Raw genomic sequence first — 25,667 nt, 5'->3', positions numbered from 1 at the left:
CAACCAATAATTTTTTAAAAACCTTGGAAGAAAACAGTAGAGGATTTAAAATTGTTCCCTAAATAACTGCATAACGAACATTATTAAAAGCTAGTCTCACCTCAAAATACCATAATTTTGCTAGAGTAAAAATGTCACCAAAGGTTTGCAAAGTGTAGAGATAATGTCTATAATTTCAACAATTATGTAGGTTTAAATACAGATAAGCTTCTTAGGCACTCGAGTTAAGACCATATTAATAACCTTAGATTGCTAGTCAGTGTGGCTATTGGACTGCTGTTATTGATACTCTTAACCTGCAACTCGGAGCCTTCTCCAACAAAACAGTTTCCGTTAACCCACATGGAGCCTTTCCCAGGACAAGTGTTTCACTGGTAAGACAAAATTCAGGAACTTGCCCACACTGTCAGTAGTATTCTTTACCACTCAGGATCAGGAGGGTAATGAACCACTTTAAAAATATTTCTGACATCTTCGAAGACCAGTGCCTTCATTCAGTACTGCTAAAGGTCCCAGCCTCAACGTTGAGTCCTTTTTGTGTGCGTTTTTCCTTTTCTTTTCTTTTTTTTTTTTTTTATTTGAGACAGGGTCTTACTCTGTAACCTAGGCAGGAGTATGGTGGTATGATCACAGCTCACTGAAACCTCAACTTTCCTGGCTCAAGCCATGCTCCCACCTCAGGCTCCTGAGAAGCGGGAACTATGGGCATGTACCACCATATCCGGCTAATGGGCTGAGTCTTTTTTGGATAAAATGTAGCAAATCACATTTTTCACAAGTACAAAAAGAGCCAATATCTTCCCCATTTTCCCCTACCACAGAATATGAACAAATCTATTGGAGGTGAACATTTTTAGTTTTTTTGAGACGGAGTCTCACTGTGTCGCTCAGGCTGGAGTACAGTAACACGATCTCGGCTCCCTGCAGCCTCCATCTCCCAGGTTCACTTGATTCTCCTGCCTCAGCCTCCCAAGTAGCTGAGACTACAGGCGAGCGCCACCATGCCCGGCTAAGTTTCGTATTTGTTTAAAGTAGAGTGTAGTTTTGCCATGTTGGCCAGGCTGGTCTTGAATTTCTGACCTCAGATGATCTGCCTGCCTCAGCATCCCAAAGTGCTGTGATTACAGGCATGAATCACCATGCCTGGCCTGGAGGTGAGCTTTTTAGTTTTAATATTGCTTATGTGGCCAGGTGCAGTGGCTCACGTCTGTAATCCCAGCCCTTTGGGAGGCTAAGGCAAGCGGATCACGAGCTCAGGAGATCAAGACCATCCTGGCTAATATGGTGAAACCCCATCTCTACTGAAAATACAAAAAAACTAGCTGGGCATGGTGGCAGGCGTCTGTAGTCCCAGCTACTTGGGAGGCTGAGGCAGAAGAATGGCGTGAACCTGGGAGGCAAAGCTTACAGTGAGCCGAGATTGTGCCACTGCACTCCAGCCTGGGTGACACAGTGAGACTCTGTCTGGGAAAAAAAAAAAAAAAAAGCTTATGTATTTTCATCCTTTTGGCATTTATTTTTCAATCGCTATAAAGAATCTCTTAATTCTATGAATTCTGGGGCGGGTGTGGGGGGAAGTATTTTACTTACTAGGTAAGAAAGCTGTTTTAGGCAAAATTCTCATGGACATACTTGATGGCCAGAAGTGTCAATAATGTTGGCCCAAATCCTTTCTCAGTCAAGTATGTGCTCTTTAATGAGCCAGTCTAGAGTTATTTAGCTGGCTCTGTTTATTGGTCTTCCCAATCTACTTTGGTTTTAAGGGTCATTTTGTATCTCTGGAGTTGGCTTCAGGTATGCCAGCCAATACTCAGACAGGCCCACCTACTGTTGGCTTGCAGGACGGACGTCATCCATAGGGGATATAGTCACTTTTCGCCTGAGTCGTCTGATGACACATATTCCTATTCCGTTGAAAACTAAAGGCTGTTTTGTGAACTTGTGACAAACCATCCTGCTTATTCACCTAGATTAGCCCACTCAACTGCCTAATGAATTTGACAGGGCTTTCTCTTTCATTACTGAAAACAAGAAATATTTGGCAACCCTAAAAAGCTTCTTCATTAACATTAAATATAGAAATTATAAAATATGCTTTGTCAAAAGAAGAAAGTCTTTAGAGGAGAAGAAAACCTTGGAAAGTCAGATTAAAGTCTAAATGAGAAGCAAAACATTTCATTTACAGTGTGACAGCACCTTTTTCTTCATAAAGAAATCTTACCTCGCAAAATCTGATAAAGAAAAACTTTGACATGATCTGAGCTGAGTGGTTGAGGAGAGACGATAATTTTATGTAGGTCACTCTGCATCAATTCTGTGACAACATATCTTGAAGTTTTAAGTTAAGGAGAGTTCAACGAATTCAGTCTCCTACCCCCTCAAAGTGGTGACCAGATCCAAAAAATAACTTCCATTCTCAAGGCTGGAAAAATGGGCAAAGAAAGCTTCTAGACAGCATGACATAGGTGAGAATTCCAGCCCTCACAAGATAAAACACTACTAAAATAAAAAGAACTTACATGTTTAAAAGTCAGCAGGAGTAAACGACCAAATGATTTCCTTATAGTCAGCATTATAAAAGACAAAACCAAAGGTAAACATTTTAAATAACAGCCAGGCCAGGAAAAGTATGACGACCAAACAGTCTTGAGTTCTACTTAGACATGTTACAGGAATGTCCTCTGAATCCAAACAAATGGGGATTGGTGATCTCATCTTAGACCACCATGACACCAATGGAAAAGATCACGACCTATCCAAGGGCCGTGGCTTGTTTCATTATAAAATATGGTATTCCTAAACACATGTAAAGTAATTAGTTAAGTCTCTCCACAATCTTAGTAATTTAGTTCTTTTATTATTAAACTTTGTATGTATTTATGAAACACCCCTCCCCACTACCACCAGTAGATTTCAAGCTTCCTATACGTTGTACTCTGTTGTATGTCTAGGGTTTTGCTCAATGGACACGTGGCAGATGATTAAAGGCTGGAGCCTGGAGAGCCATGGAGATATGGAATCCAAGACTCTTGTGAAGCACATGAGTGTTAGATACATTAGAGAAGCAAAAGTATGGTAAATCTTATAATTATAAAGTATTAAGTTTTCTTAAGGCAATTTCTAATTTAATGTTTTAGCAAAAACAAGTAGGAAAGGGGATAACTTGGGAACAGGGAGGAGAAATGATAACAGCCTTTGACAAAAGCAATTGAAAACTCCCTCCTCCTCGAGACATTTTTTCCAAATTGCTTTAGTCTCCTTTTTTCTTCAACCACTGTACGTTGAAATGCCCCATGGCTGCTGGTCCTCAGTCCTCTTCCCTATCCATACTCATGGATACTTGGATCCAGTCCCATGTCTTCAAATAATATCCATGCTGATGACTCCTAAATTTCTCTCTCTAGTTAATCTTCTTTCCTTAAGTGCAGACTTGTATATCAAACTGCCTATTATTTCCCCTGGATACCTAATTGACATTTCAAACTAACAAGTCCAAAACTGTCCAAATCTTTCTTAGTTGCTCGCACCACAAACCACATCAAGGAGTTATCCTTGACTCGCCCTTTCTCTTTCACTATACCTCCAATTTTCAGAAAATCCTTCAAAATTTAGCCAGAATTAACGCCACTTCTTATATCCACTGCTACTACTCTGGCCCAAGACTGCTATATTTCTAAAACACAGCAGCCAGGATAATTTTTTTTTTTACTATTATATTTTTTATTTTGCCTATATACTGAAATTTACTTTATTATATAGAAAATATAATTTTTAAGGCTTTATTAGACATTCTAAGATATTTTAGTCTTAGGTTTTATCATCCAGATTCTTTCCAAAGAAATATATTCTACTTCGTAATGAAAGTTAATGAGAAAATGATATTTGGCATGTAGGATTCACTTATAGGACAGTTTTCAGTGACATGTTAAAATTATTCTATAAAATGATGAAGAGTTAAATAATGACATCAGGGTTACAGTTTTTAATGTTTTTATTCAAACTATTTTTCTTAAAAAATTTTCAAACACACAAAAAATTACACAGAGATGACCCATATACACACTTAACACCTAGAATCTACACTGCATATTTTGCTATATTTGCTTTGTCACACATCTCTCTATTGCTCTTTCCATCCATCAATTCATCCAAAACTGGATGCATGTCACAGAATGATCTTGTAGGATGAAGGCCAAATTATGTCATTTTCTCTGCAAAAGCTTTCCATTTCATTTAAGAGCAAACGCCAGTCTTTAAAATGGTCTCACAGGCCATAAATCATTTGGCCTTCTTACTTCTCTGACCTCTTCTATTGTTTTCTTCCTGGATATTCTCTGAACATACTAGACACACTCCAACCTTAGGCCTTAGCTATTCCCTCTTCACAGACTGTACTTCCTGACATCTATTTGTTAACTCTTTCACGTCCTTTGTGGTTTTGCTCCAATTTTATCTTTCAAATGAGGCCTACCTCAACCACTCTGACACTACAGTCAGGTGTTGTATAATGATGTTTGGTTGATGGTAGACCACATGTATAAAGGTGGTCCCATAGATTGTAACGGTGCTGAAAAGTCCTATTGTATTGCCTAGGGGTGTCTTGGTGACTAACCCTGTGTAGGCTTAGGCTAATGTATACGTTTGTGTCTTATTTTAAAAAGTGAAAAAGCAACTCAGACCTCAACTCTACAAAAAATTTAGCCAGGTGTGGTGGCTTGCGCCTGTAGTCCCAGCAGTTACTGAGGACATTGACGTGGAAGGATTACCTGACCCTGGGAGGTCAAGGTTGCAGTGAGCCATGACTGCACCACTGCAATCCAGCCTAGGCAACAGAGTGAGAAAAATAAATAAATAAAAAGAAAAAAAATATTTTTATATAGCTGTACAATGTCCCTGTGTTTTAAGCTAAGTGTTAATACAAAAGAGTAAAATATTTAACAAAATTAAAAAGTTTAGAAAGTAAAAAAGTTACAGTAAGCTAGGGTTAATTTATATTAAAGAAACATTAAAAAAGAAACTTGGGGGGGGAGGAGGAAAAAAATAAATTTAGTGTAGCTTAACAGCACAGAGTTTATAAAGTCTATAGTAATGCACAGTAATGTTTTAGGCTTTCAGATTTACTCACCACTCACTGACACACCCAGAGCAATTTCCAGTTAAGTGCCCTATACAGGTGTACCATTTTTATCTTTTATATCATATTTTTACTGTACCTTTTCTATGTTCAGATACATTTAGATATATAAATACTTATTGTGTTAAAACTGCCTACAGTATTCAGTACGGTAACAGGTTGTACACTTGTACAGGTTTGTAGCCTAGGAGCAATAGGTTATACCACACAGCTTAGGTGTGTAATAGGCTAGACCATCTAGGTTTGTGTAACAACCTGTACTCCCTGTCTACTTGCTATCCCCTTGCACAGCTTTACTTTTTCTTCTTCCCTTAGTAGTTATTATCCTATAATTTCCTTATGTTTATTCTGTCTGTATTGCCAAGCCTGCACCATGAAGGCAAGGGTTTTTGTCTTTGTTCACAAATCTATCCCAAACTCTTCGAATAGTGTCTGCACATAGTAGGTCCCTATAAATATTTGATGAATTAATGTATATTGAGTACCTGTTAGGTACTAGGTACTGTACTAAGTATTTTAAATATATAATCTCATCTAATTTTCACAGTTACTCTACAAGGTATGTAGTGGTACCCTAAATTTAGATAAAGAAACTGACATTAACAGAAGACAACCTGCCTATGGTTACATAGTAGTGAAGCTTTTAGATCTGATCATGTCTAACATTGTTTCAATGGTTCTATGCAATTTTGGATTTATCTTCTTTTCTTATTCTTTAAAGTAACATTTTAAAAAACTCTAATAAAGTAGGCCAGGTGGGTGGCTCATGCCTGTAACCCCAGCACTTTGGCAAGCCCAGGAGGGTGGACTGCTTGAGCCCAGGAGCTCGAGACCAGCCTGGGCAACATGGAGAAATCCCATCTCTATAAAAAATTCAAGAAATAGGTCAGGTGCGGTGGCTCACGCCTGTAATCCCAGCACTTTGGGAGGCTGAGGCAAGTGGATCACTTGAAGTCAGGAGTTTGAGACCAGCCTGGCCAACATGGTGAAACCGTCTCTCTACTAAAAATACAAAAACTAGCTTGATGTGGTGGCGGGTACCTATAGTCCCAGTTACTTGGAGGCTGAGGCAGGAGAACCACTTTAACACAGGAGGCAGAGGTTGCAGTGAGCTGAGATCGTGCCACTGCACTCCAGCCTGGGTGACAGAGCAAGACTTTGTCTTAAAAAAAAAAAAATTTTTTTTAAGAAATAGATGAGCATTGTGGCTGGTGCCTGTAGTTCCAGCTACTCAGCAGGCTGAGGTGGGAGGATCACTTGAGCCCGGGAGGCAGGGGTTGCAGGGAGCCCTGATCTTGCCACTGCACTCCAGCCTGGGTAACAGAGTGAGACCCTGTCTCAAAAAAAAAACAAAAACCCCCACAACTATCACAAAATATACTAAATGTTCATTGCGTTCTTTATAGAATAATTTCAACTAATAAATGCAGAAACAATTATAGAATTAGGAAAAAAATCACGGTTTTGCAATCTCTGGAGCTAGGCACCATCAATGGCTGGTAAAATCACTTGAAAAGGATGAGTGTGAGACTGACATCACTTCAATCCACCACTCAATCTTAGCATAATTTAATGTGGAACAAGAATATTATGTTTGTGATATGCACAACACTGTCTAGAAGTATTCATGCCCCAAAAAACTTAATTTGAATGTAATCAATCATCTAGCTCTAATGACCAGTTAACTAGAAATATGTGGAATTAAAAAACAAGACATTAAGAAGAAGCAATCTGCTAAACACACAATGTGGACCACTCTTCAGGAAAAAATTATCTAACAAATCAATGACCATCCCCCTCTCACTGCCACAAAAAAAATGTGTGTTATGGGGTGAAGGGCAGGCAGAAATGTTTGGGATAAGAGACTCAAGAGACATAATAACCATACATACATGTGAACTTTGTTAGATCCTTATTCAAAAAGTGACTCTTGAGGCAGAGAACAGATATTAAGGAATTAGCTAATTTTATTGGGTGTGATAATGGCATAATGGGTTTTCAAGATACTTATCTGTTAGAAATTCATATTTAAGTATTTATAGGTGGGATAATGTGATGTTTGGTTATCTACTTTAAAATACTCCAGCCCTCCTTTCCTTTCCCCTCAATAAAAATGAATAGAGGAAATGAGATTGGCAAAATGATTAAATATTGTTAAAGCTGAGCATGAGGTACATAAGTTATATACTTACATACTACTACCTCTCATATTTTTGTATATATTTTTGCATATTTTGTATATATTTTTATATATTTTGAAAATTTCCATAATAGTTTTCTTAAACTTCATTGTAGAAAATGTAAAATATATTTAAAAAGCAAGAATATTAAAAATATCCAGAATTCTACCTCTTTGGGTGAACTATAACATTTTGATGAAAATAATGTGCATGAGTACATGCATGTATATTTAAAATAAAACTGGTATTATATACATTTTTTTTTAATACTTTAAGTTCTAGGGTACATGTGCACAATGTGCAGGTTACATATACATGAGCCATGTTGGTTTGCTGCACCTATCAAATCGTCATTTACATTACGTATTTCTTCTAATGCTATCCCACCCCCAGCCCCCCACCCCTTGACAGGCCCTGGGGTGTGATGTTCCCTGCCCTGTGTGCAAGTGTTCTCATTGTTCAATTCCCACCTATGAGTGAGAATATGCTGTGTTTGGTTTTCTGTCCTTGTGACAGTTTGCTGAGAATGATGGTTTCCAGTTTCATCCATGTCCCTGCAAAGGACATGAACTCATCCATTTTTATGGCTGCATAGTATTCCGTGGTGTATATGTGCCACATTTTCTTAATCCAGTCTATCACTGATGGACATTTGGGTTGGTTCCAAGTCTTTTGCTATTGTGAATAGCAAAAGTGCCACAATAAACATGTGTGTGCATATGCCTTTATAGCAGCATGATTTATAATCCTTTGGGTATATAACCAGTAATGGGATCGCTGGGTCAAATGGTATTTCTAGTACTAGATCCTTGAGGAATCGCCACACTGTCTTCCATAATGGTTGAACTAATTTATACTCCCACCAACAGTGTAAAAGCATTCCTATTTCTCCACATCCTCTCCAGCATTTGTTGTTTCCTGACTTTTTAATGACTTTTTAACTTTTCTGTTGCCTGTTCTTTTAATAAAATGTAAGGATCTAGACACAAAACAAGCAAAGGAATCCCTTGCTTATCGCATTCAATGGTCTAATAATGCAGAATTTTAATGACTGCATAGTGTTCTAACGTGTGGATATATTATAATTCATTTAACCAAGTGATCATTGTTAAAAAGCTATTTCTAATTTTACTTTTTACTATTTTATTTTTTGAGATGGAGTCTTGCTCTGTCACCCAGGCTGGAGTGGAGTGCCGTGATCTCGGCTCAGAATTCTGCAGCCTCCATGTCCCAGGTTCAAGCGATCCTCGTGCCTCAGCCTCCCGAGTAGCTAGCATTAGAAGCGCACACCACTGTGCCCGACTAATTTTTGTATTTTTAGTAGAGATGGGGTTTCGTCATGTTGGCCAGGCTGGTTTTTAACTCCTGACCTCAAGTGATCTGCCCACCTCAGTATCCCAAAGTGCTGGGATTACAGGTGTGAGCCACTGAGACTGGCCTATTTTTAACTATTTTAAATAACCTTGAGATAAACATCCTATACATAGAATTTTATGTGGATCTGAGGATATTATATATACTTTAAAAAAGTTTTAAAATACTGTAAACTCCATGATATTATATATATTCTTTTATATCATTTTACATGCTTAAATAGTACTCCATTTTACGTAATATGTCAGGAGTTAAGTCATCTCCTGCCACTGGATGTTTACAATATTATTGTTTCACTATTATGTAGCTCTGTGGGAGTGCTTAGAGCTTTAAGGTATTATTTCATGAGGAACCCTCAATTATATATAGATCCTCCTTCCTGGGTCAAGCATTTATTCAGAAGAGTTCTCCAATCTTCCTTCTTAGGATGAATAGGTCAGGCTGCCAGAATTCTATGTTAGTGGGTGTCCAGGGAATAAACTTTTAGTCTCCAGCAGGGTGGGGGAAGATCTGAGCATCTTACTACTTCTAAAACAGTCTTGCAACCAATCCGATGTTTAGGCCCACCTGTATCCCCACTTTCTGAGATAATTGATGCCTCTAATTCCTGAGACTTTCTGACATTCTGTAGCAAGAACCAACCTGCTTCTGGGTTCTCATTACTGCCACCTTAGATTTCTGCCTTTTCTAGTCTGAATTTTTAACCCTTTAGTGAAATTTAAGGGGACTACAGGAAGGAATGGTAGTAAAGATTTATGTTCTATCCACTGTGTTTTAAGGTTGAAAACTCTTTACATGTTTATTGGCCACACATATGTGTGACCATGAAAGACAGAAAAAAAAAAAAAAAAAAGGAAAAGCAAGAGAGCAAACTGTTCCTGTCCTTTGCTCAATTTTCTACAGGGGTGATAATTTTTTTGTAATACTGCTTCTCATAGTAAGGATATTAACCTGCTAGTATGTACTGAAAATTTCTTTTCCACTAGGAAGTCACAGGATGGTGATATAAAAAAACTGCTGCTTGCACCTTTAAGTCTTAATCAGAAGTCCCAATATTCCTGAGTTGCACTGGTTCCAGAATTCTCAAGGGAGAGGAAACAAAGGACCATTACACAGAAAAAACCCAAACAACAAAACAAAAACAAAAATTTCACAATTGCCATCCCTGTATTAAGTGTTTTGTTATGTTCTGAGTATCTGTGTCTTCCCAAAAATTCATAGGGTGAAATGCTAACCCCCAAGAAGATGTGATTAAGAGGTGGGACCTTTGGGAGGTGATTAGGTCATGAGGTGAGAGCCTCTCTATAAAAAGAGGCCTAATGGAGTTTGTCAGTCCTTTCCACAATGTTAGGTTATAGTTAAAGACTGTCAACTAGGAAATGGGCCCTCAGCAGACACCAAATCTGCCAGTACTGTGATTCTGGACTTCCCAGCCTCCAGAACTGTCAGAAATAAATTAGTGTTGTTTATAAACCACTCAGTTTACGGCATTTTATTATAGCAGAATGGATGGACTAAGACAGTTATCAACTTGAGCTTTTTTTTTCTTGAGGCGGAATTTCACTCTTGTTGCCCAGGCTGGAGCGCAATGGCATGATCTCGGCTCACCACAACCTCCACCTCCCAGGTTCAAGCTATTCTCCTGCCTCAGCCTCCTGAGTAGCTGGGATTACAGGCATGTGCCACCATACCCGGCTAATCTTTATATTTTTAGTAGAGATAGGGTTTCTCCATGTTGGTCAGGCTGGTATTGAACTCCCGACCTCAGGTGATCTGCCTGCCTCGGCCTCTCAAAGTGCTGGGATTACAGGTGTGAGCCACCGGGCCTGGCCGAAACTTGAGCTCTTATACAGGAAAAAAAAAATAATAATAATCCTGAAGTACCAATGGCCAGGCATGGTGGCTCATGCCTGTAATCCCAACATTTTGGGAGGTCAAGGCAGAAGGATTACTTAAGCTCAGCAGTTCAAGACCTGCCTGGGCATCTTAACAACATCCTGTCTCTATAAAAAAAATAAAGTTAGCTGGGCATGGTGGCATGCATCTGTAGTCCCGGCTACTAGGGAGGCTGAGGTGGGAGGATCACTTGAGCCTAGGAGGTCGACGCTGCGGTGAGCCATGATTGCACCACTGCACTCCCACCTGGGTGACAGAGTGAGTCCCTGTCTCAAAAAAAAAGTATAAAGCATTTATGTGTATGGGATGTCAGTCAGATCTGCTGAATTTATTGACTTTTTTTTTTTTTTGCTTTTGCCAGGATTGAAGAGTTCTTCCATGGATGTGAAGAACAGATTATATTCTATTCTACTTCACATATCTTCAAAATTGGCAGCCAAGTTGTGATGCCAGAATCCTTACTGTTAGTAGTGACAGTTGGTAAGCTCGCAAGCAGCGGAGAGAAAACATCTTAATTTTCAAGTTTATCAGGTTGAAATCACAGTGCTGGCACTTGGAAAATCTTGCTTTGACTTATAAATTTATAAATGAAACAAACTGATACAAAAGCCAAAAACAGAGAATAAGCATGAAATAATGTCATATGCTTTCTTCTAACAGTGACTACATTTTCAAAGAAAGGAGAAAATGGAAAACTGACTGGAGGGAGTACTGTTCTAAGCAGATATTTTATAACTAAGTACTCATTTCAGAAAAAGAAATCTGACATTTCATCTAGCATTATGAAACCTATCAGGTCAGGGTGTTGCTCACCCTATACCTGCTGGATTTGAATGGACAAACTGAACTATTTTTGACCAACAATAACACTTTCATATGATTCAACACTGAGCAAAGTATTACCAGATATCAAAAAACTGAAAAGGTATTCAAAATGAATATAGAGCATGATTTCAAATGGTAAGTCAATTCCTTCATACTAAGACCACATACACACATGCATAATTTCTCACAAAATATAAACTAGCAGGCCTTCTGCTAAGCACAAATGACTACATCACTATGTCACTATCTTCAGGATCCATGAACTTCAAAAACCTTTCATTCAACCTTCTATGATCTATTATAATATTTAAGAAAGGAGAGTTTAAAATAATGCTACTTTTATATCTCTGCTTCTTGAGAAGATGACAGGTTGGGTTAAAAAAGAATAGGGGCAGGTTAATTAACTTTAATTAACTGGAAAGTTCAGGGCAAAATACATAGAGCTCCTGTCTACCTCTACCATTTCCCATTTACCCTTGTGCAGAAATGCTTTCCCTTTCTTTAGTATCTTTTAAACATAAAAGACTGGAAAATTTTAAATATAGGATTTTTATAAAGTGATTAAAACAGCCACTTTGCAGAGAATATGTTTTGTCAAGCTTTAGTTTAGCAAAGTAAATTCTTAGGGGAAATACATTTTTCACTCCATGAATAATGCAGTGTTTTTCTTTATAGAAAACAATGTAACAACCAGGCCAACATTTTAAAATTTTCTTTGGAAAATAATTCCTGAATTTGAAGCTCTAACAATATAGCTTCAAAAATTCAGAAGCAATACACACCACCTTATGATACGGTTTTTGCTTTGCTCTAGCAGAAATCCTCTGAAGTCTCAATCCCCAGCATAATGTCTCCCAGATGTCTCAACTAGTTGCCATGCCAACTAAAGCAGCTTAAATTAAATGAGGTCCTGAAAAGGCACCTGCATCACTCCAGGTCTGTTGCACATTAAATAAAGCTCTCTTGACAGGGATTCAGAGGTGCCATTAACTTGAACAGCATCTATCTGATTATTGTTTCTGAGAAATTTAACGAGGGTCTCCAAACAAGAGTGAAAACAGGGTGCTCCTTCCCTCTGCCGGTCTTTCTAAATGGGACAGCCACTCCAACAGCTGGTGTACCCACTGGGTCAATGAATTTGCTATGGCCCTTTAAGTTACCATTGGATGAAGATAAACTATAGGACCAAAGTTAAGGCTTTCAGAAGAATATGAGCAGATTAACCACCTCTCCTATTTAAACGTGCCATTAAAAATATGATTGTTAAAAACACACTGTGCATGGTATGCCAACCTCAAAGTGATTTGAACAGCCCTACTATAAAACAAATTGCTGCTGATTGCAGCAATTAGTTAAGTAGCTCCATGAAATATGGATTCCAAATGTACTGATTTGCTTCAAAAAAAAAAAAAAAACCTGAATGATGCAAATGTTTTGGTGGGGGTGGGGGAGGAGGGTAGCTCTGATGTCTCAGGTGCCCAAGAGAAATAACAATGTCTCTGTATTGTTTTAAAGAGTTAATTTTTAAAAATAGTATTTCGAGCTTTTTTACTGCTTTCTCATGTTAGTCACTGGAGAATATCACTTAAAAGAAACACAAACTTGGGCTAGAGAGGTTAGATTCTTTACCCAAGGTCACATTCCCAGTCAGTAAAAAGCCAAGACTAGCTCAGGTTTCCTGACTCCTCATCTAGTGCTCTCTCCACTCCCGCCAAGCTGTTTCCCATGGAAACGTGCCTTTACAGGTCTGCTATTCCAATTTCTTAACCAAATATCACCACCATATGCAGGTTTCTATGAAACAAAAAACAGTTGAATTATTCTTAATTATGGGCTATGAGGAGAAGAAAAGGAGAAAGGATGTTAATGTTTATTTGAAGCTACTATGTGCCACTTCATATGTGATCTCATTTAATCTTCAAAACACCTACTTTATAGCTGCTGTATTTCTATTTAAGAAATAAGCACACTGAGGCTGGGAGAGGTTAAGCTGCTCTACACAGTTTCCATTTAAATCTAGACTGTAATGATTCTGAAGTCTGACCCTTTCCATGAAGTTATATTACTTCTATTTGTTTACTATTAAAAGAGAAAACGAAATACATGAGACTGCCATTACTTAAATGTTGCAAAAACCAGGCTTCAAGCAAAATCAGAAAATCAATATTGTATTACATAATGTGGTATTCCCTCCCTTGCCATGTTTTTTCCAAATGAGAAGTCACTGTCTTCATTCTTCAACAAATTTTGAATAGCAGCATGTACAAGATGCCAATCTAGATACTAGAAATGCAGTGGTGTACAAGACAGCCCACTGCTTTCACTGAGAAACTCAACAGCCTAACAAGGGAGACAGACAATTAAACAAGCAACTGCAATTCACTCAAAGATTACAACACTGTTACGGCTATTCGTCTCATAAAGTTCCTTAGGTTTGAATTGAATAAGCCAGACTTGCCATCATAGAGCCACCAGGAATAAAAGCAACAAAGTTGCATAACAAAGATATATTCTTCTAAAGAGATAAATCTCTAAATCAGAATTACTAATTTCCAATAACTAAAGAGATTTCAACAAGTGAGAAACCATCAAAAAAAAAAAAGCTTTCTTCAGCACCTACAAATTACTGCATCAGATGTGCAAACTAGTTGGCAATTTATCTATACTGTATAAAAAACATATACACTCATATTTGGTTTCCTAAAATGGTTCATCCTTAACAATTTATTTAAGCCAGGCACAGCGACTCATATCTATTAACCCGGCATTTTGGGAGACCGAGGCAGGAAGATCGCTTATGGTCAGAAGTTCGAGACCAGCCTGGGCAACATAAAGAGATCTTGTCTCTACAAAAAAATTTAAAAATTAGCTGGCTGTGGTGGTGCGCACCTGTATTCCCAGCTACTTATGCCTAAGGTGAAAGGATTTTAAGTTTAAGCTCAGGAGTTCGAGGCTGCAGTGAGCCCTGATTGCCACTGCACTCCAGCCTTGGCGACAGAGCAAGACCCTGTCTCAAAAAAAAAAAAAAAAAAAGTTTTTTATAAACAACATGAAAAGTAATAAAAATAAAATGAACATTTATTGAGTGCTCACTATTTGCAAGACACTTCTTTAAGTACTTTATATGAACTATTTCATGAATCCCCACAACACAAATAGCAAGTTATGCTAAAAGAAAATCCACATTTTAAATCCACATTTGCAGAGGATTTATCTGTTTGCTGAAAAGTATTTTTGAGCTTACCATGCCACTTTTAACATAGGTCACCTCATTTAATCCTTATAACAACATGTGGCTATTTCCACATAATAAGTCTAAACTGCTAGTGAAGAAATGTCTGACAAATAATGATAACCTTTTGGCCAATGACTTAAAAATAAAAAGGATAAAAAAATCAAGAGGCAAATTTTGCTACCTCATTCTCTTTATCTCAGTGTCTCTTTCCACCTCCTGAGTATTTACTTCCTTCAAGTCTTTTACCTCTTACCCTTCTTTAGTCAAATTATAAAAATAATCTTGACAATACAAGAAACATTTTCCCTGCACTTATGAATCATATATGCTTAAATAGCTTCATATCCCCTCATATTTTTTAAGTGCATGAGAACTAAAAAGTTAGTGTATACATACGTATAAATGTTTATATGTATGTGTACAAAAGAAAAGGAACTCCTGGCTACTTTTATGTGTGTGTGGGGGGGTACAGGGCTTGGACTAGTAGCCCTTTACAGATTTGTTTTTAAAGTCTAAATTAGAGATTGCTGGAAATATAGGACAGGCCTTTGATGGTAGATAAAAGTTAAAAATATAAGTTTGGGAATAATTAGATAGTGTAAAAAATAACAATTTCTACTTTCTACTAAATGAAATATGCCACAGTGAGGTATTTATTTGCATTTGGTTACAATCTTCTTTTTATTCGCATAAAAGTTTATCTTAAAAATATTTTTTCCATTTCCTTCCTTTTATTAAAAAACTTGGATATTAAAATTATGGAAGCCTGTCACCATTAATGGGTTTCAAATTCAACCTTAAAAACTGGTTCTTTAGAATAATGCAACCAGTGTCAGCAGCTGAACTGTTAGTGGACAGTGCCCAAATATAATAAGCAGATTCCCACAAAGTTTGCTGAGAAGAAAACGTTTTCATGGAGGACAGAATTTGAGGCAAGAAAAAGCAAGAAATGAGACATCTTCTGAAGATCAAGGACATTAGATGGGAACATATTAGAGATATCAAAAAGGGAGAGAACAAAGAGGGGTGCTTAGAATTAAAAATAGGCCTGTACAATTTTCTCTGATGCAAAAAAGATTATGGGCAAGAAGACCAGGAAACTAATCTATAGCCTGGCAGCCATCTACACCTCAATGATAAGCCTCTCCTGACCTCTTGCTCCAATTAAAGCAGATCTGTACCATGATCAATATTTGTTTAACCCACCTCTACGATGCTGCATCTATTTTAGGAAGTAATTTAAGAATGCATGATAATCAGCCTCACACCAGAAATACTGACTACCCCAACTGTCAAAGGTAATTCTTCAGAAAAAGCTACACAGTCACCACAGAAACAAATGCTGACATCAAATTCTGACCTTCAATTACAAATAAGATGATTGAGTACTTTTCTGTTTTTAGGAAGTCATGATTACTCAGGCAGTCTCAGAGCCTGCAGGACTGGTGCCAACAGCATCTTTGTTTAACCATCATCATTAGCATCAATAAACACTGACTGGGTACTAAGTGGGTGTAGAGAACATGTTAACTCAATGACAAGACAGAGAAAAAAGATGGATGAACGCAAGGCAATAGTCAAGAGGTTGGAAAAAGACTGACACTGACATGTAAAATTCAAGGAGAGGGCAAGAAGGCGCAAAAATATTTTAATGTAAATGAACAAAGTCGTCTGACTGAAAAACAGCTTAAATTTACTGAAATTTTCTGTGTTAGGCATCCAGCTTTAAATTTATTTTGCCTCACCTACTCCTAATTACTGTAAGAAGTAAGTCCCATTATGGGTTCCCATTATATAGATGAGCAAAGAGGTTTAGCGAGGTAAAGAAATTAATCAAAGGTCTTAGCTAGCGTGCAGTGGACATGGCACTAGATCACAGCCCTTGTTCTTGTACTCTGTCCTTCAAAAGATAAAGCAAACTTCAAAAATAGAAAACTAAAGGAAGAGGTAACAACAAAACAATTCTACTTTAGAGGGAGAAGGCCTGGAAATTGATTTTAAATGAGGAGTTAACAGGTTCAGCAGTGGGAGGTGTTGTGTTTGTTGTAGGCTTTGGAATCAAAATGACCAAGGTTAGAATCTTGACTCTGCCACTTAGTAGCCTGATAACATTAAGCAAGTTAAATAACTTCTCTGAGTCTGTTTCTGCATTTATAAAACAGGTACAGGGACACCTACTACACAGAGTTACTGCTAGGATTTAGAATCACATATAAATGCCTGGCACACAGAAAATGAATTAGGTGGTAGCTGCTATCATCATCATCATCATCATCATCATCATCATCATCATCATTATATGAGGGAGGAGGGGAAATGAGTTTTTTTTACACATCAATACATGCTAGGTGGTATGCCAAATGTTCTACATATGTTAATTCATTTATTCCTTAAAAATAGCTCTGTAAGAATATCATCTCCATTACCATTGAGGAAACTGAGGCTTAGGGAGGAGTATCAAATAACTTTTTGAAAGTCAAAAAGCTAGTAAGTGGAGGAAAAAAATCAGGATTTGAACTCAGTGCTGCCTAATATCAAAGTCCATAGGCTTTTTCAAAATGTATGATTGTGCCTCTATTTCTTTCCAACATTCTCTCCAGGGAAAAAAACAAAAGAATATAAGGAACAAAGAAATTGGTGACCACTCAAAAAAGCTCCTTTTGTCCTGGTACAGTGGCTCATGCCTGTAATCCCAGCACTTTGGAAGGCTGAGATGGGTGGATCACCTGAGATCAGGAGTTCAAGACCAGCCTGGCCAACATGGTGAAACTCTGTCTCTACTAAAAAATACAAAAATTAGCCAGGTGTGGTTGCGGGCACCTGTAATCCCAGTTAGGAGGCTGAGGCAAGAGAATCCCTTGAACCCTGGAGGCAGAGGCTGCAGCGAGCTGAGATCATGCCACTGAACTCCAGCCTGGGGTGACAGAGTGAGACTCTGTCTTTAAAAAAAAAAAAAAAAAAAAAAAAGCTCCTTTAAGCCACTGTGATCTCAAAAGGAAAGACTAGGTAATCTCAAAAGTATATCACCATTGAAGAAAGAGAAAAACTTTATTCACTTTTTATTAATGTGGTCTCATGCAGGGTTTTTGGCATCAAAAACATGTCCATGACAGGCACATTCCTTTAGAGTTTACTCATTCATTCATATAAGGACAAAAAGCCCTTTCTTAGAACAAGAAAGGTTTCCTACAGGACACATTTTTGACAGATGGGAACTTGAGGGAACAATTAAAAGTACTAGTTTCTGTGAGACCTCTGAGAACCTTCACACAGCATAACTCCTGGTTTTGGTAAAGGGTTAATAACCTGAAGGGTTTCTTAGTCTTGAGCTCAGGGTGATAAATATTACCTATCAGATTAATATTCTTCATATTTAACTCTAATTACAGAAAAATATTAATATCCTATAACTGATTAAAGTCCCCATATCCCCCCAAAACAAAAGCACACATTAAAAACCCCAAAACTTTGCTTACTCATGCAAATCATATTTTCTTTGGGAAAAAAAACACCACTTCAACCTGATCCTATTTTCTACCATCTGGTTCTCCTGCCACCTCTACGTGAGGTAAACTATCAATTAAACATATAATTTTTAAACCCACTGCCAAAGATACAATTCAATATTTTTGATTAATACTTAATAATGACAGGCACAGAATATGTAGAGAGCAAAATAATATCAGCAGTACATACATAAACTGTATACTGGCTAAAATTCAGATTTGTGCTAGTGTGCTATAAGTCTATTAAGTTTCCTGAGGTACTGCTCTCAAATAAATTCGGTTGATAGCAGGAGACTCAGCTGGTCTATGAAGTGCCTAAAAGCCCCACTGATTCTCCATTTCCTCCAATTATGGCAAGTCTGATACATTTAGTGGCTTCTGAAACCTCTAGGTCTCCACGAAACACATGCCTCCTGGTGTCTAGCAACCTTAAAAAATAAAGTCAACACAGTGGGACATGACAAAAAGATGAAATAAATACAGTCCCATGAGCTTCGCTAAACTCTCACACCTGAATTAAATATGTCAAGAGGCTAATAATCAGAAGGTTAACCAGAAGGTTAAGCAGTTCAGGAGAATGATAATGGGGTTATGAGGCTTTTCAGAAGCTCAAATTAAGTGTGACTTTGTTGTTATTCAATATTACCATCTAACAGTTGGGAGCACTGACAGCATTTCATTCCCACCAGCTGGGAAGTTTTAGAGATATATTTATTTTTTAATGGAGAGGTGAAAAGACTAGATTCAAGCTTTAGGTTTTTTTTTTTTTTTTTTTTTTTTTTTTTTTTTTTTGGCTTCACTTGGAACACAGGTGTTTCAAAGAGCTAGCGTGAATAAGTTGTTCCAACTATAGTGACTCTCTTCAAAGCAGAGAGGAAAAAAATCCAGCTGTTGAGTTTGAACTTTAAACAATTCTTTAAAACAATCTCAGGATTTGCTATACACTAAAGCCTAAGTAATCGTTATGCAGACAGGAAGGCCTTTTAAATGAACTAAAAGAGGTGATGTGACTTTCACTATAGGGCATCGTAAGGGGAGCGGTCCTTGGGATCTCAGGCTGAAGGAGAAAATTATGTCGTGTATGGATGGAGGCCAATTTTCCATCTTCCCATGTTCAGGCCTGCCAACATACTATGACTTACATTTTTCATACCTTTCAGAAAAAAAAGAGGAAAAATAAAGCTGATTCATTACACAGCATTTAGAGAGTCAATAAGAACTGGGAGAATTTACAAAGTATTAAAAATAAATGCTTACTAATGACAAGGTGTTGTGTAAGTATGTCATAATAAAGCACTGCTGAATAAACACTTGATAACAGACAGCTAACCACTGTGGACAGTTCAAGTTTTGCTTATAAAAAAGTTGTGATACTGTCTTACGTAAAAAAACTATCAGGTCAAAAGCTTTTGCCATCTAGAGTTCAGAAGGACAGTGGGCTGGCTTCCCTGCTCAACTGAAGCCTGAGAACATATTTAATGTTCCAAGTGCAATGAGCTACTGATGTTGTATGATGTTCTAATGATGTGTTAAAAACTTTCAGAGAGCAAAATAAAGGTATTTACTTGGTTTATCTGAGTTGGGAAAAGAAAATGGGAACGTGTTGTATCAAATTATTTCCTACAGAATGAATACGGACAGAAAGCTTTGAAAACCCTACTTTAATTCCTAAACTCTCTACTGATTTCAGATAGTGGAAACTTAATCATTCTTTCTTCATTTAATATGGACAGAAACTAATGCTAAGCCAGATTACAAAAAAAGAAATCTTACAATATTAAACATTTATCAAGTAGGTCCCATATGGGTCAAAGGTTCTACAATCCTTTTTTAAAACTTTTCATCTTCGGCTGGGCACGGTGGCTCATGCCTGTAATCCCAGCACTTTGGGAGGCCCAGGCAGGTGGATCATGAGGTCAGGAGATCGAGAATATCCTGGCCAAAATGGTGAAACCCTGTCTGTATTAAAAATACAAAAATTAGCCAGGCATGGTGGCATGTGCCTGTAGTTCCAGTTACTCAGGAGGCTGAGGCAGGAGAATCACTTGAACCCGGGAGGTGGAGGTTGCAGTGAGATGAGATCACGTCACTGTACTTCAGCCTGGGTGACAGAGCGAGACTCCATCTCAAAAAAAAAAAAGTTTTCATCTTCAATGTGATATATATTGGAACAAATATGAGTCAGGTGACTTTTCCAAAAGACACAGTAAATTTGGTTTAATAAACTGTAGTACATAGAAGCCCAAGCCTGGCCCCCTCAAGCCATAGATTCTCTTATATGACAAGTACATGAATGACAGTTAAAACATGCTTAAGTGATAACATGGTTAAGCACTTTAAGCACTAACATGCTTAGGTACCTTAAACACAAATTCTGAAATCCTGCCATTCCTGTCTGAAAAAAGAATCTACAGCCATAAATGTGTGAGACTTAATAAAATCTCTCTGCTCACATTTTTGTTTTCTTCCAAAATCAGGTGCACGGGGGAAGGAAATTTCAACCTAGTACTCAGATATGAAACTGGCTGATCTGAAATAAAAGTGAAGGCATTGAATAGTGTGGATAATGACAATCTGGTTTACAGATATGGTGGATTTCAAACAATGCTTTCCACATGAAAGAAAAACAACAATGTGTCACAGAGAGAATTGTGTTCTCTTGTAACAAATGGTCAGCCTTAAATCTCATCATCTTCTCTGCAACAAAAAGCATGGGAGCCTTTGCAACTAGAAAAAAATCGGTGTGCTTCAATTAGAATCACTGACCTTTTCTGAAGCATGCCTGTGCTTCTCTATAGAAATCAATGGAATAAAAGGTCATGTTGTTAAAACGTTTGAATACGACAATCTCTTTCCCAGGCAAAGGCAGATTCCTTTTCTTTGTAAAGTAACAAATTTGTTGAATAGAATGTCAAAAATTAAAACTACCTCAGTTGTAATTTAAAACTGACTTAAAAAAAAAAATCAATCCAATCACCAGAAAAAAAAGAAAAAAGCGGGAAAGCTGTCATTCTGTTACAGTCCATAAGATCTGTCAGATGAGTTTTCACTAAGGCTATAACCATGTATGTAATAAAACAAGAAGAGCATTCTAGAGAAAATGATGTTATTTCGAACTTCAGCTCTCTCCTTTAGAAAGTGCTCTGGAGAAGGCAAGGCAAGCTCTGTGTCTGTCAAACATAGATGGTAGAGACTGGTGATTAATCTTCCACCATCATAACCCTCCAAAGCAAATGAACATATACACAAACCCAGAGATTAAGAGCTGAGGAACAGAAGCCAAAGTGACTGGAATGTCACTGTTTTTTGGAGTATAAAAAACCATATTTGAAAGAGGAGCCTCTATATAGATTAGGAACACTGTACTGTATCAATTTCTTCATTCATGAAGAGAAAGGGCGAATTCTTCAATTATCTCTCAATGCATTCAGAAGGTAAGGGATGAATGTTATCAGTCATATAACTTCATTGTCCTTCTTACTGCCAATACAATGAATATCAACACTTTCTCCAAAAGACAATGAACCCTCAAATTAGACCCGAGTAACCTTTCCTTAACAGGTCTGAGAAACTTACATCCATGTCCAGACAATTTGGTGTCAAATGTCCTTCTGCCCAACAGAATTTGAGAGCATTTACTCCAGTATGATCTATTGTAAAGCTGCACAAATGTCATTAAAACCTGAGAGCAGACTGCTACCAGTGTTACAAGTCTCTAAACACACCAATCTACAGATGCTAGTCCTTACCTAGCCAGTGTTACCCATCACCAGTGTAGCTCATTTGTGCTCGGAGATTTTAAAAGACAAAGTTACTAAAAGAAACAGTTCGGAAGAACAGAGAAGATTCAAAATAAACAGAGAACAAAAATCTACAAGAAAAGTTTAGGAAAAGTATATCAAAGAGTCTGTTTCTGAGTACTTTTTACGGGAACTGAGAAGAGATGAAATAAAATGGTGGTCCATTTAAAAGGATCTCCCTCCTCTGTCTAGACAGATGATACAACACAGTATCTAATACATTTGTTCACAGTACCCACTTTCTACTTCTTACAGAATGAATATTAGATTATCCACTTAGTTGTACCATCTATTAGCACTGTTTCATATTGTTATTTAATTAGAAAAGCTATGCAAAAAGGGTTACACAGACCCATGAACAGGAATTAGACATGGATTAAAATTTTGTGGAAAAATGAGAGTGTTACTAGAAATACTGAAAATACACTTATCCTACTAATATGTAATTGTTCTTATATGAATTGATGCTGGAAGGACTACTGAACATGTTTTATTCTATGAAAATTATTAAGTTGCAGGTAAGTCTTCCAAGCTCTTTTTTGGGGGGTGGAGTAGGGGAGTAGAGAAGGAGTGCAGGGCATTTTTTTTTTTTTTTATCCATAAGATAATTTGGTTAATGTCTCTATTGTAAAATTGATTACTCTGGTACTATAATTATTTGAAAACTGTCTATCATCTCTATTACACCATTAACTCCTTAAAGGTGATGGCAACAACCATATTTTGAATTACCTGCTGGTACATCTTTGCTGAGGGTAAAGTTAGAAAGGGCATAAAACAAACATTGAGCATCATGAAAAACCATCTGGGAAGATGCCAAACATCCTTCTGTTCTTCTTTCACGACAGTCACTGCCTCTCAGCTCCAACAGTCAGGTCCTTGTTATGGTGTTTTTAAAAAATTACGTTAAAATACACACAAAATTGATCATTTAATCATGTTTCAGTGGGCAATTCAGTGGTATTAAGCACATTCACAATGTTGTGCAACCATCGGCACTATTTCCAGAACCTTTCCATTATCAAATATAAACTCCTTGTTAAGTTTTTAAAGTACACTTCTGATTCTGTTATTCTTCATCACAAAAATCTTTCATTGGGGCCCAATGTCAACTGAATAAAGACCAATTTCCTTAGTTCAACATTCAAAATCCCCTATGACTTGGCCCAACCCAGCTTAATTTCTCATTATTTCTGCATATCAAACTCTGGTCAACTAGATGATTTACCATTCCCTAATAATGCTCCTGATAGTCTCACCATCTGGAATATCCAACCTCTTAAATGCTACCTGTCCAAATTCTTCTCATCCATCAATGCTCATCTGAAATGTCTTTTCTCCACACCATTTCCCTATGGTTTTTTTCTGCTTGAAGTAGTCTCTCTTTTTAAAGTCCCACACCACCTTACTATATTCTTTTGGCACATTCTACCACACATGTTAGTTATCCCTTTACATCTCATCTCATCTCCCCCCCATTGATTATAGTATCTTCCTTGCGGGAAAGCATTAAGAGGCAGCAGAGCATGGTGGGTTGAGAGTACTCCTGGCCCACTGGACTATACAATACGGGTTCAAATCACAGCTCTGTTACTTCTATGTGACCTCGGACAAGTTATTTACCTCTCTGAGCTACAGTTTCTTCATCTATAAATTGGAGATATGAATAAAGTATTTAGGATAGCATCTCACATATTACATTTTTAAAATTAAAATTAAATAAATGAACAATGCATCTTTGTATTTATCCCAGAGGTTAGTACAATGTCATATATAATAGTAGTGCTAAAGGTTTGGCTGAATGAATAAGCAAGGTTAACCAGATACTGACAAAAATGGTGGTTAGGTCAGGAATTTATCTGTTCCTGGATTGTTCTATCAACCTTTCTTGGTTTTTCCTTTCTTTAAATTTCTGTTCTAGGCTTCAGAGATAAGAAGAAAGGATCATTGATAGTGGGTAAGTGAAAGTTTTTTTGTTTTAAATCATCAAATGTTTTTCTAGTAATTCAGTGGGAAACTAAAATGGGGGAGAGTAAAAATGAGAACCCCCCAGTGCTCTCAGGATACTTTGGTTCTTTTGTTTTTTTGGTGGGGAGATGGAGTCTCTCTCTGTCACCTAGGCTGGAGTGCAGTGGCACGATCACTGCAATCTTCACCTCCTGGGTTCAAGAGATTCTCCCGTCTCAGCCTCCTGAGTAGCTGGGATTACTGGCACACACCACCAAACCCGGCTAATTTTTGTATTTTTAGTAGAGACAGGGTTTCACCATGTTGGTCAGATAGGTCGTGAGCTCCTGACCTCAAGTGATCCATCCACCTCGGCCTCCCAAAGTGCTGGGATTACAGACATGGGCTACCATGCCTGGCCAGTTCTTTTCTATCATTATACTTTCCAACCTATATTATTGTCATTATTTATGTGACTGTATCCTCCACTAGATTATAAACCTGGACCAGAAATCATCTATTAGTTCATTTACCAAATATTTATTTTGTACCTACTTTATGTCAGGCACTGTTCTAAGTACTGGTAATGTAACAATGAATAAAACAGACAGAATGTCTTGAATCTGGAAACATAGTTGATGCTTATGTTTATGGAATAAATGAACGGGAAGTTCTTACAATATGGGAATCTTCAAAGCTCCCGGGATATAAATTTCTGGTCCTTAGTAGTACCATTATTGAAGAAAGAGTACACTTACATAAGCATATATGCATTTTGTTTCCATTGTTCTTAGTTTTTCAATGACTCCTAAGATTCCCTGAGGGTTATACAGCTATTTCAAAGCACTAGAGACTCTTACTGGCTGCAATGGACACATAGGTTTCCTCAGTCTTTATGACAAGAGATTCCTATTTAAAACACTGCCTGCACAGGCAAAACCTATCATACAAACAGTGACACTTTTGAGAGTGAGAACCTCACAATAATTATGCCAGAACATCAAGTAAAATCCGAGACCGTCTCAACAAACCAGTGTGTACGGACACTCCACTAGACCTCTCATTTCCACTGAGAATGTAATTGCTTCTAGCATAGAAGACTCACACCACCCATGTTCGTCTTCATAAAATGCTAAGTTATGCTTCAAGTCAAAAATAAGCTTTTCCCAAACCAAACCAAATTTTTATTTCCAACCCTGTAGGTAGCTAGTGCTTTCTGGGAAAGGGCCTGTAAATGTGCATTGTAGAGCATCCAGAATCCAAACTGAAGCATAATAAATTCCGTTTTCTAATCAAACAATTAGAACTGGTTTCTCTTGATTTAAATTTCAGTAGGCTCAAAGTAATTAAGTACCAAACTGTTTTCACACAGATTTCCAAATAGAAACTCAAAGTACAAAATGAAAAATGTAATCCTTTAAAAGCTAAAACATCAGCTCAGAAAAATACATAATCTTTAAAATTATTAAATAATATATTTCCTAGATAGATTAAAAACTATGAAGACAAAAAGTTAAAAGATACAGAGGTCATGATAGAAGTTATTGCTCCTTTCACATCTGACTTGTCTGTCCTACATCTGTTGAACCCTGTAGGCAGATTTACAAAAACTTACAGTCTGGATATTGACTTTTTTTGTTGCTTCAAGAAGTTATCTAAAAATGCATGGTGTTTCAAAATCCACACTAAATTTTTGGGGAGCATGATGTAATAATTTTATTACAGTTTCAGTCTCTTTAGGAAATACATGATTAACCGCAGACACTATAC

General features: G+C 37.4%; 1 protein-coding gene across 7 annotated transcripts in view; it reads right to left on the bottom strand.

Annotated features, from left to right (window-relative positions):
• Window positions 1-25,667, bottom strand: part of NLK (nemo like kinase) — a 152,638-nt gene that overhangs the window by 31,752 nt on the left and 95,219 nt on the right. For all 7 annotated transcript variants that reach the window (XR_013406219.1, XR_013406220.1, XR_013406222.1 and 4 more), the window contains one exon: window positions 2,222-2,328. Coding sequence is in view for 2 of the 7 variants with exons in the window: in XM_077970580.1 (XP_077826706.1) it covers window positions 2,222-2,328 (107 nt within the window). In the remaining 5 variants the exon portion in view is untranslated. The remainder of the gene's footprint in view (window positions 1-2,221; window positions 2,329-25,667) is intronic.

Source organism: Macaca mulatta, chromosome 16 (genome assembly GCF_049350105.2).
Source record: "Macaca mulatta isolate MMU2019108-1 chromosome 16, T2T-MMU8v2.0, whole genome shotgun sequence".
Taxonomy (NCBI): domain Eukaryota; kingdom Metazoa; phylum Chordata; class Mammalia; order Primates; family Cercopithecidae; genus Macaca; species Macaca mulatta.
The sequence above is the reverse complement of the archived record's forward strand: the minus strand, read 5'-3'. Positions and strand labels throughout refer to the sequence as shown.